Source organism: Rhamphochromis sp. 'chilingali' (genome assembly GCF_963969265.1).
Source record: "Rhamphochromis sp. 'chilingali' genome assembly, chromosome: 4".
In the NCBI taxonomy this organism is placed as follows: Eukaryota; Metazoa; Chordata; class Actinopteri; order Cichliformes; family Cichlidae; genus Rhamphochromis; species Rhamphochromis sp. 'chilingali'.
Window position 1 is genome coordinate 4,340,551 of NC_137948.1, and position 16,587 is coordinate 4,357,137.

Below are 16,587 nucleotides of genomic sequence, written 5' to 3' on the forward strand. Positions count from 1 at the left end.
GGAACCAGGATAAACCTGCTTAGCAACCACCCTATTGCAGAGTCGCATCCCAGTCCAACTGGCTGTAAGGTGTCAGCAACCTGTCTGCTGTTGTTTGCAAACCATTATCGACCAGTGAATGAAGTCAGTCTGAGTCATCTGCACTTGTTTGGAGAAACGCTGGGTTCTATTAGACAACTTGTGTAATCATCTTGTGATCAAAAGCAGTAGCCCGGTTCCCACAAATACTTGCAATCTGTTTCCAAACAAACTAATTCACTGCAGTTGCCGGGAAACCACAGGTCAGGTTTTACTTCCTACTCAAGAGAAGGTTGTTATCCTGTTCTTGCTCTGGTGTGACTGAGCCAAATGAAAGTCAGTCTTTAATACACAGTTTGTGATAAAAGCTTTAAAGACCCGAACATAACGCACCTTGTATGCTATGCTATTGAGGACCTTCATGGCCAGATCTGACACTTCAGGAAAAGGGTCTGCAGCCAGATGAAGCAGCACTCTCCAGATCTGAGTGTAAACACTGTTGAAGGACACGCCTAGAAGAGACAAATAAAACGAGAAAATTCAGCTTGGAAGCAAAGTTTTAAACAACGGACACAAATCACACACATTGAGAAAATTAACACACGTACAAAACACCCACAAACTCATACTGTACACCTCACTCTGATGTAGATCTTATAATTCACTTCATGTTCATTACAAGAAGAGCTAAGTGCTCATCTCATTAGCTTCATGCTACCCTCTCCGGTCATTTACCTCTCCTGCAGTTATAGGTTTTTTTGGCTGGCAGAGGGAAACGGACCTCTGGTGTAAGCTAATGTACACAATTAATCAACGCACAACACACACGCGCAACAAACAGCTGGCTCTCCGCATCCACCGGAGCTCCACTGCCGAGAACTGTTGCTGTTATCATGAATACAAATGAACAAACATTTCCTGTTGTCAAGGTGTTTTTGTTCACTCGTCATTATTCTTTTCTTCTGCATCGACTTTGCAGCGAATGTGACAATTTGCTGATTTTCTCTGAAGCTTGTTTGTTGTTCTTTGAACTTTCTCCTCCTTCTGTCATTTTCACAAGAGTTTCTTGCTGACAACAGTTTGTTTGGAGGCACCACCAGCCTGTTGTGTCTCTTTGTGTTAGAATGAACTCTTTTTCTTATTCAAACTCACCCTAGATTGTGAGCCTTTACTTGCTCCTGCATGTTTTCCTTACTTAGCCCTCTTCCTGCTGCAGCCCCTTTTCTACTCTAGCTCCATCTAAAAGTCCTTCAGTCCGTCAGCTTCAATCTGCCGTCTTTCTCAGTGTCAGGCACCGGGACACTTGGCAGTCCCCAGCTGTTGCAGTTTCTCATTTTGAATTGATTATTCCCTCCTTCTTCTCAGATCTCTCCGACTATGAAGGCAGCCGTGCAAATTTGACCTCTAAGGATGACCGCTGTCACGCTCTACCCTGCCCAAATCTCCACTTTTCTAAAAATCCAGGATTTATAAACCCTGAGAGGTAACGAGAACGACTGAAGTCTGGACCCACTAACTGAGACTCCCTGCCAGAAAGTGCTTCAAACAAGGGAGACAAAAAGGGCAACCGCTCCCCCCAAAAATGGAGGAAGACAGAAGGCAGCAACTAGGGGATGGATGCAATATGAAAGATGTGGTGTCGGCGCAGCGAATCCCAAACAGAGTGCAGAAGGAGGGAAAAAGAGAACAGAGATGGATCATACATTTCAGAAGCCTCTGTGCTCTGACATATGACAGAGAGTGATCAAAAAGGCAAGATATAAAGAGAGAAGACAAAGAATAAGTAAGAAAAAAAAGCATCCTGAACAAGGACGGAGAGATGAAGTGACGGAGAGAGCAAGAGTGACTGCGGGAGGAAGAGAGCGAGGGAGTTAAAGAGGTGATTAGACTGCAGCCTGAGGGCCAGGATATGATTAGCGACAGCTAGCCAGCGTGCTAGCTGCTGCAGTAAACAGCCACTTGATAAATGTGAAATAGGGTTCCTCTCCCATTTAACTGCTGCGCACAAATTACCAGTGCACCATCCCTACACAGTCCACATGAAAGAACGTGACGGTGAATATCATTCACTGGCTGAGCGCTGCAGCACAGCCGTGTCCTGACGTGACACTCGTGTCGTCCCAAGTCTTGTGCAGAGAGAAACGGATGTACAGTAGTAAAGATGTTAACCGCTGGCTAAATGAACCACTGCATCATTTTTTTATAGCCTCCACCAATTCTTGCAGATGACATAAATCACTTTTAACACTGCATATCATTTTTTGGGAGATTTAAACGGCTGAAACATAAAAAGTACATCAGAATGTCTGAAAGCAGTGAAGGACCTCGTGTGTGTAAAATATATTTTTAATATATTTCGAGCGAGAGGTAAGCAGTGCAAGCAGCCCCAAATCATACCTGCGGTGCTCTTTAAATGTGAGACTGCCTCAAACACACTGACAAAAGTGAATTTAAGCTTCTGATGTAACAAATTTGAAAGTTGGCCCAGGCAGACTAAAAGTCTGCATTAGTCATGGCCTACCTTAGATGCACAGCTTCACAGCTTTAGTCTGGAATGAAAATATCAGCGCGGTTCACAGACTGTGAACCTTACTGACTTTTGTATATTAGCTTTTTTAGCACCATCACAAAGATAAAACAGTTGATGTTGTCTTTGTCAGCTGCTAGATGGATGGACGTGGTGCAGCTATTAAGGGTCGTTAGAGGGCGAATGGCTGTAACGGCTGAAATAAATACTGCATCCAAAAGGAAGTAACCTTTGTGGACAGAACTTAACCACGGAAAGGGCTTTGTCCACCTTCGTGGTTACAAGATCAGTTTTTTGCAGATGATGTGGGCTGCTGCCCTCTAGGTGACCTTTCACCATGAGGTTTGGATGAAAGCTGAGCAATTCTAAATTTGAAACCTGCTTTGAATTGGGGATTAAATGTTGCATATGGTGGAGTTAAAGCACCTCAGGGCGCAGTTCAGAGTGGAGGAGGTGGTTGACAAGTGGACTGCTGTACCAGTCTGTTGTGTTGCAGCTTATCAATCTAAGCTCACCCTGTAAACAAGAGGCAGACACGACAATCCTCAACAGTGCGTCTGGGTTTGTGTTTAGAGGTGAGGTTAAATGCTAAGTCAGACAAGGGGAGCTCAGAGCAGAGCTGCAGATTTTATGCATGGACAGGATGGCTCCAAGGTGAGGTGTCTTAGAAACGTCCACCTGAGAGAAGACCTCTGAACAGACCCGTGTGGCCTGCCTGGGAGTGCCTCAGTATTCCTGGAGAAGGGAGGGAGGCGGTAGCAAGGACCGTACAGCTCTGCTTCAACTGTGACCCACACTCAGAGAAGCAGTACTGCATGTATGACTGCATGTATAGATGCCACAAGCTGCAAATGCGCAATATGCATCTAGTTTCAGTACTGTATCGTGTTTTATAAAGATATTTTACATAAGCCGTGTGTCGCCGTTTTCTTCAGATTACTCATCAACAACATTCAGCACTAAATCGAGGAACGATAAATCAGGCAGACACCTAAAAACCTTACATCCCAAAACAGTGTCCTCCAAGCACAACATCAAAGACTTTTTTATGTTACTGAAAACAAAAGATTAAAAACAATCTCTGAACCTCGGCTGAAGCCATATTAGATATTTATGCCTTACAAATGAACCTCCCAGCTTGGGGGTAATTATAATAACAAATAGTAAGTCCATCAATCAGTGCTCTGACCCTGGCCCACAGCACACTTTTATTACCCTGTTGGTTTTGTGCAGGCAGACTCCTGCAGCTGCTGCATTCAGCATTGAAATCTGTTCCAAAATGCTGGCCTATAATACACGTACCCTCTCAACATTTCTTTGTTTGCAGATAGATGAGATAAATCGGTGAATGCATGCTGCTGTTTACCACAAAGTGAGAAACAAGTTAATGCTTTTTGTTTCCAGTTGAGATGAAAAAGCAAGCCCCAAGGGTCTTATGAAAGCAACTTCAAACCAAACAAAGGATGGAAAAGAATAAGTTAAGAACAAATAAATCAGAACGGCAATTGAAGTCTCAAATGAGTTAGATAACTGAATCTAAGTGACAAAAGAAATGCAAGAGGCTAAAGCAAATCTAATTCTACACAAATCTGCACTCAGGTAAGCATTTTAGCCCTTTCTTCGTGTCCCAGAAACATCCATTCATCTTCTCTGCCCACTGTGAGAGAAGGCGTTTATACTGGCTCGCTGAGGGGAGTGTTTGGACTCTGCTCAGCTGTGCTGGGGGAACCGTTTAGTGGGTGAGACCCCAATATGTTTATTTATTTAATAACCCATTTACATGGACGGGAAGCTCACGCCAGCAGTGCACGTTGAAAAACGTTTCAATGGGCATCAAATTTTAGATTTGTCAGACTAAAGGGTAAAGAGAGCGAACACTGCCAACGTGTTTTTAATGATTTTCTTCATCAAACATTAATTTCCAAGCTTTGGTTTCCTATTGTGTCTGCGCTATTAAAAACAAAAAAACATGAAAAAACTCTGAAAATCCCACCAGAACAGCTGGAAGGCCCTGATGAATTTGACTTCAGGTTTCTGGATTAGCCGAGAAATCCCTGAAGTTTCTTTTAGAGAGCAGAAAAAAGCCAGAACAATGTGTGTCTTACAGAATAACTCAAATGTGCGTTTGAGCAGGTCTCTGTGCACATTTACACAGTTCAAATAGAGAAGACACTGGTTTGCTTTCTCCTCAGAGGACCGATATGAAAATAACTAAAACAAAGCCAACTTTTATTACAATACCTCAAACTACTTTCACGGCAACTTGAATGTATTCTTCAGAGCTCAATTTTACATTTTTGCTGTGTTAAAAGCATTAACTGAGATGTGATGGGGCAGCTGGGAGATTAAGAAAGGTTTCCAAGTTAAAATTTAACATTAAAAAAGGAAAAAAGAGGGAGAGGGAATCCTGAGTTTCACTTTCCTCTTTCTTGTGGGGGTGGAAGTGAGTTAATAGTTGTTCTGCTCACACACAAACTGCCTGTCAGGGCGCATGGCGCAGCCCGCCAATCACCTGCGAGCAGCAGTAAGTGAACAGGGGCGACTTCGGTGTGTATCAGGAAAAGCACTTTAATGTCCCAGCCCCCCGCTCCCTTCTATGGTGTCCTTTACACATCTGCAAACCTTTACACTTACTCTATTCTTGGATTTGGAGCTTTTCCGTCTGTGGCCTTGTTTCAGGGTTACTCTACTGAGGCCTCGCACTCTTCCTCTTCCCTTCACCTTCTTCAGGTCATTTATTTCCTTCTATTTTTCTCTCACGCACAGCCCCCTGAGGATTGCTGCTCACGTGATGGAAAATATTGCAACACTGTCCCTGCTGCTGACTGCATCATCCAGCAGGGTTACAGCTGCATTAGTCATGCTAATGAATGTCTCCAGATACAGCCGACACACAGTTAGCAAAGCTTATATACAATGAAATAATAAATAAAACAATGATTTTCTACATGCCCTTTGTCTCCGGTTCTGTTCATAATTTTTATGGACAGGATTTCTAGGCGCAGCCAAGTGGCGGAGGGCTTTCGCTTTGGTGGCCTCAGAATCTCATCTCTGCTTTTCGCGGATGATGTGGTTCTGTTGGCTTCATCGGGTGAGGGCCTCCAGCTCACACTGGAACGGTTCGCAGCCGAGTGTGAAGCAGCGGGAATGAGGATCAGCACCTCCAAATCTGAGGCCATGGTTCTCAGCCACAAAAAGGTGGAGTGCCCACTCCGGGTCGGGGATGAGTTCCTGCCCCAAGTGGAGGAGTTCAAGTATCTCGGGGTCTTGTTCGCGAGTGATGGGAGAAGGGAGCCGGAGATCGACAGACGGATTGGGGCTGCAGCTGCAGTAATGCGGACGCTGCACCGGTCCGTCGTGGTGAAGAGGGAGCTGAGTGTAAAAGCAAAGCTCTCAATTTACCGGTCGATCTACGTCCCTGCCCTCACCTATGGCCACGAGCTGTGGGTAGTGACCGAAAGAACGAGATCGCGGATACAAGCGGCAGAAATGAGCTTCCTCCGAAGGGTGGCTGGCCTCTCCCTTAGAGATAGGGTGAGAAGTTCGGCCATCCGGGAGGGGCTCAGAGTAGAGCTGCTGCTGCTCCACATCGAAAGGAGCCAGCTGAGGTGGTTCAGGCATCTGACAAGGATGCCTCCTGGGCGCCTCCTGGGTGAGGTGTTCCAGGCATGTCCCACCGGGAGGAGGCCCCGGGGCAGACCCAGGACACGCTGGAGAGATTATATCTCTCGGCTGGCCTGGGAACGCCTTGGTGTTCCCCCGGATAAGCTGGAGGAGGTGGCTGGGGAGAGGGAGGTCTGGGCCTCTTTGCTTAGGCTGCTGCCCCAGCGACCTGGCCCCGGATAAAGCGGATGAAGATGGATGGATGATTTTCCAAACAAGATGCTCATTTTCAAAACCAACAGCCCATCTCAAAGAAGACTACTGGCTTAAAGGTAAACTAATTTGCTTTGAGACATCATAATAGAGCTCTATAAACTTAAAACAACCCATCTGAATGTTAAATGATTGTGAAATTGATATAGGTTAGCATGCTACTGTTGCATGTTGTTCCTCCACCTGTATCTACTGACTATTTCTTTGCTAGCAATAGAACAGATTGCGTATTAAGCGAGCTGACACCACACCGTCAGCTTACATGTTATTAGCTATTAGTTGCTTTGCCTGTGAATATAGCTGTTAGTGGTCGGTGCTCTTATCAAGATATTAAATAAATCTGGGTTTAGAATAGTGCATAGCTGCTGTTATATAATGTTTGTTTACCTTGTGCATGCTGCTTCTTAAATCATCTGTGGTTTTGTAAATGCAAGTGTTGCTAAAGACGGTTATTGTGGCAGATGAGGTTTTGACTTCGATAGTAAATGACAGTATGCATGTGTGTGTCTAGCCTATATTTTCTGCATGTTTTATACCAAAATCTTTAAAAAAAAAAACCACAAAAAAAAACAAACCTACATTTCATAGTTTGAAAAACGCTTTTTGCTCTCTTCAAAAAAAAAAAAAAAAAAAAAAAAAATTCTCTTCGAGACACAGGACTTTTCGCAGCGGTGTTTCCTGGTTGAAGAATCACTGCTACTGAGCTGAACAGTTTCCTTTTACATCATATGACTGGGCTGCAGCAGGACAGTCCCCTGATAGAGAAAGAGCGAGCTCTGGGTCTTACTGGTGCCCGAGTCAGTGGCTTGAATTGATATGGCTTGGGACCACCATGGTCCTCCACCACATTAATGTCTGCTTCAAGGGATCCTGGAGGGGAAAAGTCATCAACTTCAAAAGAGCCCCCGGGGTCAGAGCTGCCCGGTGCTTCTGTGTCGCTCTCCATTCTTCTCTGGCCTGAGGATCAGTGAGTAACACCTGCCTCACACATCTCACGTCCTCAGTGCCTCCTCAGGGTCGTTCTCTACCCTTGCACACTTTAAGTATTTTTCAACATTTACTTGTAGGAAACCACAGACAGAACTCGGGTAGTACTGGACATTGGTTACCTATGAGGGAGTTCAGAGAAGAATACGAGGACACCCGTCGCATTTTGTCGATGGTTTCAAAAGAGAGGATGTACTCGTCGTTGTCAGGACTCCCCAGGGTGCTGCTGGCACTGCTGCTGGTGCTCAAGTTACCAGGAGAGAAGGCTGCTGGTCCACCTGGATAGAGGACAGCAATAAGTTATGAGCATTACAAACGTAATCAGTTGAAAAGGAAGCTGATTAGCTGCTGTAAATATGCCATTATGTACATTGAAAAAAAGAAAACAAAACTGAACAGTCTAATCAACAGCCAATCAAGTGTGAAATGTGTAAACTTGGAGGCCAACGACAGAAGTCATAACTTCATTTCAGACGTCAGATCCACTTGTTTCCTGCTGTAACTACCATAAACACCGCTCATTACTCTGACTCACACAACTCCAACTCCCATGCATCGGCCAAACAAACTGCAGGCTGAAATGTGGAAATGGAGATTGGTGGAGAATGGAAATACGTTCTGCTCGGTGCTTATTGATGATAAACACCCCTGTGCATTGGAATAAGCACTGAGAATGTGAATTAGAAATGGTGTGAGCAGTAGGTTAGGCACTTCACCAAGTGCCAGTGATTTAGCACCACTCAGGGCTTAGTCATTGCTCAGCCTGGCAGTGGTAGACAGAGGGAGGGCAGTTAGCTTTGGCTGTCTGAATCACTGAACACAAACAGGAGGTCACAAGCTCACCAAGGACAGTGAGTTGTGCTTGAAAAGCCCTGGACCCTCGTGTTAGATTTACGTGGCTACGGCTTAAATTATTCCATGAATATTTTGATTAGCATTAGGTTTTTTATTGTTTTTACTCACACTTTAACTTCCCTTTTTTAAATATGAATAAGAAGAAAAGTTCACAAAAGGTTTTCTGAAGCGGACAAAGCTTTTCCTTGAAGTTACGGCTGTTTGAGAAGCAGAAAATAAGCGTGACGGGTTGAAAGACTCAATTTCAGTCCGTACAGCTTTTCCTCTGTTTTGTGGTTGTCACGCTGACCACCAGGAAGGACAGAAATGGACAACGCAAGGACCAACTGACCAAATTACCCTGAATCACACCAGCGGCAGACCAAAAAAACAAAAACAAACACAAAGCAAACCCAAAAACAAACAAAAAAGTTAAAAATTTGAGTCCTAAAAATGATTTTTGTACTGGGGATTAGTAAAGATAGAATACCTGCCAAACAAGTAACATGAAGAAAACTCTGTGAGCTGGCCAAATGTCAGCAAACCCTTCTTGTTAACAGGGAGGATTCACACGTACTCGAGTCGTGCTTTGATGCTGAGGTGATCTGCTCACAAGCAAATCAAACTGCATTCATTTAAATGCTCCAGATTTGCCAAAAAATATATCAAGTAAAACATATGACAATATTCAGAGTGAGCTGGTTGCTTGTGCAGCTTGTCATTCAACATCAAAAGAGACGTGAATAATCACCCTGTTAAAAACAAAGGCAGCTGGTCTGGCTCATGCTGACTGATAACTGAAGCTCTGTTAGTTTGTTTTGTCAATGATTGGCTGCAAAGATCCCCTCCCCGGTCACCCAGCGTCATACAGTGCAGTATGCCTTTGGTTTAAAGTTCAGCACCATGGACAGCTCCACATTTCCACTGGTGATTAGGCCGCTCAGGATTCAGATGCTCTGAACCCTCGATTTCCTTAACACGGTTATCTCAGTCATCTATTTATTGTCGCTGGCTCTGAGGGAAGGTGGCCTTAAAGACAGACGATGACCTGAGGAGCAGCACCAATCCCGCCCAATATAAGATAAATAAGGATTACGATCCAAGATGGCGCCGCGTATGGATGCCCTGGTGCTTCAGTGCGTTACTTCTGTCTTGTTTTTGTGCATAACTTCTGTGTCTGGGCACTCCTCTGGATATTCTTACACCAGAGAAGAGCTTCTTAACCACAGGACTACAACACCTGTGGATTTACTTCCAATATTTGTCGCATCCGCGGCAGATTTACTGCAGACTCTGATCAGGAAAGTGAGACGCCGAAAGAGAGGTAAGCGAGCCGGCGCACTCATGCGTCTGAGGAGACGTGGACTGCGAACTGCTCTTCCTGGGATCTTCCTTTCCAATGTACGATCACTCAGGAATAAGACAGACGAACTGGCCCTGATGAGAAGCATGAACAGAGACTTTGCCTCCTCCTGTGTGTTATGTTTTACGGAGTCGTGGCTCTGTGAGGACATCCCGGACAGCGCGCTCAAGCTGGAGGGCTTTCATCTGCTGCGCGCTGACCGGCAGGCCTCTCTCTCTGGTAAGACCAAAGGTGGAGGTGTCTGCTTCTACATTAATAGTGGCTGGTGCACAGATGTAACAGTGATTGCTCAGCACTGCTCTTCCTCTCTGGAATACCTTTTCATTCACTGCAAACCGTTTTATTCTCCGCGGGAGTTTGCTTCATTCATCCTGGCCGCTGTTTACATCCCGCCAGATGCGGATGCGCAGGCAGCTCAGTGCGCACTCGCGGAGCAGATACTGCACATGGAGCGGACATTCCCGGACTCTCTCATCATTGCTCTTGGGGACTTTAACAAAGCCAATCTGAGCCATGAGCTTCCCAAATACAAGCAGTATATTAAATGCCCGACCAGAGAGGAGAGGACATTAGACCACTGTTACAGCACGATCAGCGGGGCCTATCGTGCGGTGCCCCGCGCTTCACTCGGACTTTCTGACCACGTCATGATCCACCTAATCCCCGCGTACAGACAGAGGCTGAAGCTCTCCAAACCTGTCGTGAGGACCAAAAAACTGTGGAGCAACGAGGCTGTGGAGGAGCTTCGCACGTGTTTGGAGTCTACAGACTGGGACACAATGAAGGCTGCTTCTAACAGCTTGGACGAGTTTACGGACACTGTCACCTCCTATATCCACTTCTGTGAGGACAGCATTGTGCCATCACGCACCAGGGTGAGTTATAACAATGACAAACCCTGGTTTACTCCTAAACTCAAAAAGCTGTGGCTGGAAAAGAGTAAGGCGTTCAGAAGCGGAGACAGGGACTGCTACAGAGAGGCCAAGTACAGGTTCACTAAAGAAGTGGACATTGCTAAACATCAGCACTCTGAGAAGATGCAGCAGCAGATCTCAGAGAATGACTCGGCCTCTGTGTGGAAAGGTTTTAGGAATATCACAAACTACAAGCCTAAAACCCCCCACTCCACTGACGACTTGCTCTTGGCCAACACCCTTAACGACTTTTACTGCCGTTTTGACGAGCCATCAGGCAGCCTTCACACCTCCAACGGCCCCAACAATAGAGACACTTTGGACACTCATTCCCCCACCTCTCCCCCCTCCATAGAGCCATCACCACCTTCAATCACTTCACCTGCAACACCCCCCTCCTCACCCCACACAAAGGAGGATTTCACACCACCTCCTCCCACCACAACTCTTCATATTCATGAAGCAGATGTGAGGAAGCAGTTTAAGAGTCTGAATGCTCAAAAGCTCCCGGCCCAGACGGCGTGTCTCCTGCCACCCTCAGACACTGTGCAAACGAGCTGGCCCCAGTGTTTTCTGGCATTTTCAACTCCTCACTGCAGGCATGTCATGTGCCTGCCTGCTTCAAGTCCTCTACCATAATCCCTGTCCCCAAGAAACCTAGGATCACTGGACTAAATGACTACAGACCCGTGGCTCTGACATCTGTGGTCATGAAGTCATTTGAGCGCCTAGTTCTCTCCCATCTCAAGACCCTCACGGCCCCCCTCCTGGACCCCCTGCAGTTTGCATACAGAGCCAACAGGTCTGTAGATGATGCCATCAACATGGCCCTACACTTCATCCTGCAGCATCTGGACTCCCCAGGAACCTACGCCAGGATCCTGTTTGTGGACTTCAGCTCTGCCTTCAACACCATCCTTCCAGACCATCTCCGAGACAAGCTTTCCCAGATGAATGTGCCTGATCCCATCTGCCGGTGGATCACTGACTTCCTGACGGACAGGAAGCAGCATGTGAGGCTGGGAAAGAATGTCTCGGACTCCCGGACCATCAGCACCGGCTCCCCTCAGGGCTGTGTTCTTTCTCCTCTGCTCTTCTCCCTGTACACCAACTGCTGCACCTCCACCCACCAGTCTGTCAAGCTAATCAAGTTTGCAGATGACACCACCGTTATCGGACTCATCTCGGACGGGGATGAGTCTGCCTACAGGAGGGAGGTTGAACGTCTGGTGTCCTGGTGCAGCCACAACAACCTGGTGCTGAATGCCCAGAAGACAGTGGAGATTATTGTGGACTTCAGGAAGCACACAGCCCCACTCCCCCCCATCATCCTGACTGACACCCCCATCACCTCTGTGGACTCGTTCCGCTTCCTGGGTACCACCATCACCCAGGACCTGAAGTGGGAGCCCACCATCACCTCCGTCATCAAGAAAGCCCAGCAGAGGATGTACTTCCTGAGGCAGCTGAAGAAATTCAACCTGCCAACACGGACGATGATGCAATTCTACACTGCAATCATCGAGTCCATCCTCACCTCCTCCATCACCGTGTGGTACGCTGGAGCCACTATCAGGGACAAACAGAGACTGCAGCGTGTTGTGCGCTCTGCTGGGAAGGTGATTGGCTGCAGACTCCCATCTCTGCAGGACCTGTACACCTCCAGGACACTGGGGCGTGCAGCTCGGATCTCAGCTGACCCTTCTCACCCTGGACACAGTCTGTTTGACCTGCTCCCCTCAGGCAGGAGGCTCCGGTCCATTCGCACCAGAACCTCTCGCCATAAGAACAGTTTCTTCCCCTCTGCTGTCGGACACATGAACAATAACCGTATGACTGTTCCCACCACTAACACATGACCCTACGCTGTGTCACTGCATCATTCCATGTTTGGCACTGATCACCACCTGCACTCATGTATATATCTATCCACTTAGCACTTTTAATTCTTATTCTTATTTTTATTTTCATGTCTATTTAAGCGTAATTTATGACAGTATGTTTGCACTGAAGCACCGCAGCAATTTCCTAATGTTGTAAACCTGCTCAACATTTGGCAATAAAAACCCTTTCTGATTCTTTCTGATTCTGATTACTCTGAACTCTGAATCATGCAAAGCTGCTCAGGCAGAGTAGCATATAAAATGTGGACTTGAATAAGAGCCTAAAGGAGGTAAGAGGATATAGAAAAAATACTTTTACTTTAAAGTAAAAATTAAAAGAAAATGGAGAGGCGAAGCTGAAGACTAAGATGAAAATTATAACATTTATAGGTGAAAAACTCTCAATAATCATCGGCCAGTGCAAAGGTGAAGCAGCAACAATTAAAAAATTTCATTTAGCTGGATTTGACAAGTTTAGTCTCTCTTGGTAACTTTGATGCAGTTTGACTCACTAGGTTGGCGTGCCCTCCACAGCAGAGTGTTAGCATGAAGAAGTGTTTTTGGATAGGGATTTCTCTGGGAAAGGGCCAAGGTCCACCTCTGAATAGCAAACATACACTTACACAACAAAATACTGCAGGCGTACTAAATATTCTCTGGGTGTTACGCTTATGCCTAACATGACACACGAGTGTCGAGTTAAGCATCGTGACAAAGATGATGTGAAAATGTTTTTTTTACACGTGAGAGCCGGGTTCGAATCAACAAGCTGAAGAACTCTGCCTGTTTGGAAACCTGGTCACGACCTCTCTGGTGGTTGTGAAACCTCTTATTAATGCACACTGAGTCACACTCAGGAATAACAAAATGCAGAAGTTAGCCTGAAGAATAACATCCAGAATCCGCAGCTGATGTAGAATGTGATATTTCTCTTTCCTTGAAATAGTTCAATTTAATAAGCTCTATAAGTCTATGTCTTAATGCAACCCTCCTAAAAATCATTCTTAAACTCGACTTTGTCTACTTCACACACATTAATTTGCCAGCACTCCCTGTCGCTCGGTCTTACCCTCTTCATTGAGGTTGAGGTTTTGCAGACTTTTGTTCAGGTTGCGGGCAGTGGTAGCAGTTCGGATGTTGGTGTAGGAGTTGACTGATCGTAAGCGAGGGATGGCCGGGCTGTCCCTCACTGGAGTCAGGTTACCAGGCTCTGAGCATGAAATGCAGAAAAGCACATTAATCAGATCACAGATTATCCCAAACAGCTCAAAATGATTAGGTTTCCCAGTCTGACCCAACTCAATCATTGTGGGAACTTCATAACCTAAAATAACAACTTAAAAAACTGTTTAAGTGGTTTCGCGTTTCTGACTAAGAACCTTTGAGAATTTTGACTCAAGTCCAAATCTAATTTCTCAGTAAACAGCTGTACACATGTTTGCCATGTACGCGACAACAGTTCTGCCTTAAGATAAGAAAAAAAAAAATAGTGATTTGCCATTTCACCTTCTCTTCGTCCTAAATCGAGCCATAAAAAATGGAAACAAGAAATTCAAATTGACTCTACATAAACTCACTCATCCCAGTCGACCCACTCTCCCTGCACACACCTGCATACAGGAGAGGTATGACTTCAGCTTTCAATCCTCTGACCGCTGCTAAATTTGATCTCTTACCACTGATACATAAATATCCTGTAAATTAAGCCCGATCTGTATCACAGGAAACATCAACCTTATTCAAATGATTATAAAAAAGTCATATTCTGGGTCAAGGGTCATTCAGATAATAACACAATGAAAATCTCAAACTAGGTTTTGTCCTACGCGTGTACAAATCCCACATGCTTAAAATCTGACACAGTGACTCTGATTAAAGGAACTGCTGATCACATACCCGCGGTGTTGGCCGGTGACGGCACGGAGTAGTTCTTCTCTTCCTCAATAAACTGGAGGGCAACAGTACAGAAGTTGCTCTCATATTGGACGACCAGGTGACTGAGTGCTACCACCAGCTCCTGCCAAATGCATATGCAAAAAAGACAGCATCAACCATGATGATCGTTCCGTTTGTTTTAGGTGTAAGGTAACAAAGGAGCTAAGTCCTCTAATTCAGATGTTTTTATTGGTTTATTTTTGGATCTTTTACCTCCCACAAAACAAAAAGCAAACGCTACAATCTTCTCTTGCTGTCTTTTCTCAAGACACATTTGTTAGCAACTCTTAAACAAACAGACTTTTTGGGTTTTTGTCTGGTTATCTTGAAATATGAAATGTTGTTTAAAAAAATTAAAATTTCTAGTTTCACAAGTAACAAAGAGCAGCCAAGTGCAGGAACTTATCAATACCCAGCAGGCCACACACAGGCCGTGGATTATTTCATGGAATTAAATCATCTCAAATGCACCAGTACACCAGTGATCTTAGTAGAAGTGTAGTTTAGGGCAGGGATAGCTCAGTAGGTAGAGTGGTGGCCCCATGATCGGAAGGTCGGGGGTTCGATTCCCCTGAACAGCTACCCTGAGGTACCCCTGAGCAAGGTACCGTCCCTACACACTGCTCCCCGGGCGCCCAGTGGCTGCCCACTGCTTCACTGAGTGAATGGGTTAAATGCAGAGAGGGATTTTCCCCATGGGGACCAATAAAGTACACTTTCTTTCGTCTTTCTAGGCCTAGTTTTATGTCCTTCTGCTGTTTTTGCACATTTTTTTAAATTCCCAATTTCTACATTTATCAGTTTGCAACTATATTTTATGCAAGTGTCTGTCTGCGTGCTGTAGCAACCTTTCGGACCACAGGGCTGCCATCGTTGATGAGCTGGGCCAGCATCATGGCCACGTTGTGGTCGATGGTGGTGGAGTGGTCCGTCCTCTCAGCAGAGTTCCCCACAAACGTCCCCAAAGCAAAGACAGCTGCACACCTCACCTGCAACAGCACAACCCACACAACACCTTAAGCTTTCTCTCCTCCTCGTTCAGTAATGATGTTAAAAGTTAAAAGCTGGCTTCGCTGTGGTTTAGTCTCCACAGTAAACGCTGCAGCTCTAGCTTTCTATTTATTTTTACCTGACAGTGATTTTGGGGTTCGGCCGTTTACCCCGAAAACCAAATATTTCCTCAGCAAACTGATACAAAAATATTTTAATGTCTTGTGGAACCAGTGGGGAAGAGTTTTAGAGGTAATTATAGTTCAATATTCTCTCACTGCACCAGTATGAAATTCAGAGATGCTGGATGCTTCGCTGACCTGTATCACTAACTCATTACTTTTTCTACGCTGCCTCATTGGATTTTTAATCTAAACCTGCTTTGCCCAAAAGGAATTTCCCATCAGGGATCGGATTCACAAACCAAACCTTATTACCACACAAGAATGAATATTTGGTTAGCTTATTTGGAGGCGATTAGATTTCAGGACACAGCTGCAGTGATGCTAAAATAAACAGATGTTACTTTGTTGCAGTTTGCTCCAATTAAAGAGGTTCAGCTCAAACAGTTCAGATGAACATTTCATAATTCACTTCAGCAAGAGCTGATTAAAATCAGAAAATCCAAGGTAATCTTTAAGACAATAGTTACAGGAAAATGCAACATGTCATATACACTCACTAGACAATTTGCCTTCAGGACCGTCTTAGCACAGATTCAATGAGGTTATGAAAACATTTCTCAGGGATTTTGTCCACAACGACTTGATAGCATCACATGGCTAAAAAATACACAGTGAGAATCTCCCGCTCCACCACATGCCAAAGTTGTGTTACCGGATCGAGATCAAGTGAATGTAGAGGACATATGAGTGCAGTGAACTCACTGTTATGGTGAGTCAATCTCAGCAGCTCAGCAGTGTCTGAAACACTAAGACCAGCCCGTCCGATACCAGCAATCATGCCACATTCAAAGTTACTTAAATCACATTTCTTTCACATTCTGACGCTCACTTCAAACTTCAGCAGGTCGTCTTCACTGTGCCTAATGCCTAAATCTATTTAGTTTCCGCCAAGTGACAGGCTGACTAAATATTTGGGTTAGCAAGCATTTCAAATGGTGTACTTAACAAAGTGAAAGGTGAGTATAGGTTATATAAGAGTTGTTGGATGTTGTCAGAAACGGAACATAAAAGATCCCGACAACAATAAAAAGCAGTCTCGTCTCACAACACAAAGGAAAATAGTCACAAATTTGAA

At 45.2% G+C, this 16,587-nt stretch overlaps 1 protein-coding gene across 4 annotated transcripts in view; it reads right to left on the reverse strand.

The window, feature by feature from the left end:
• The window catches only part of rptor (regulatory associated protein of MTOR, complex 1), a 215,254-nt gene that overhangs the window by 39,186 nt on the left and 159,481 nt on the right, over window positions 1–16,587 (reverse strand). For all 4 annotated transcript variants that reach the window (XM_080879217.1, XM_080879214.1, XM_080879215.1 and 1 more), the window contains exons 18-22: window positions 15,186–15,326; window positions 14,299–14,419; window positions 13,472–13,612; window positions 7,531–7,686; window positions 412–530 (exon numbers count right to left, since the gene is read on the reverse strand). In XM_080879217.1, the coding sequence (XP_080735343.1) occupies window positions 412–530; window positions 7,531–7,686; window positions 13,472–13,612; window positions 14,299–14,419; window positions 15,186–15,326 (678 nt within the window). The remainder of the gene's footprint in view (window positions 1–411; window positions 531–7,530; window positions 7,687–13,471; window positions 13,613–14,298; window positions 14,420–15,185; window positions 15,327–16,587) is intronic.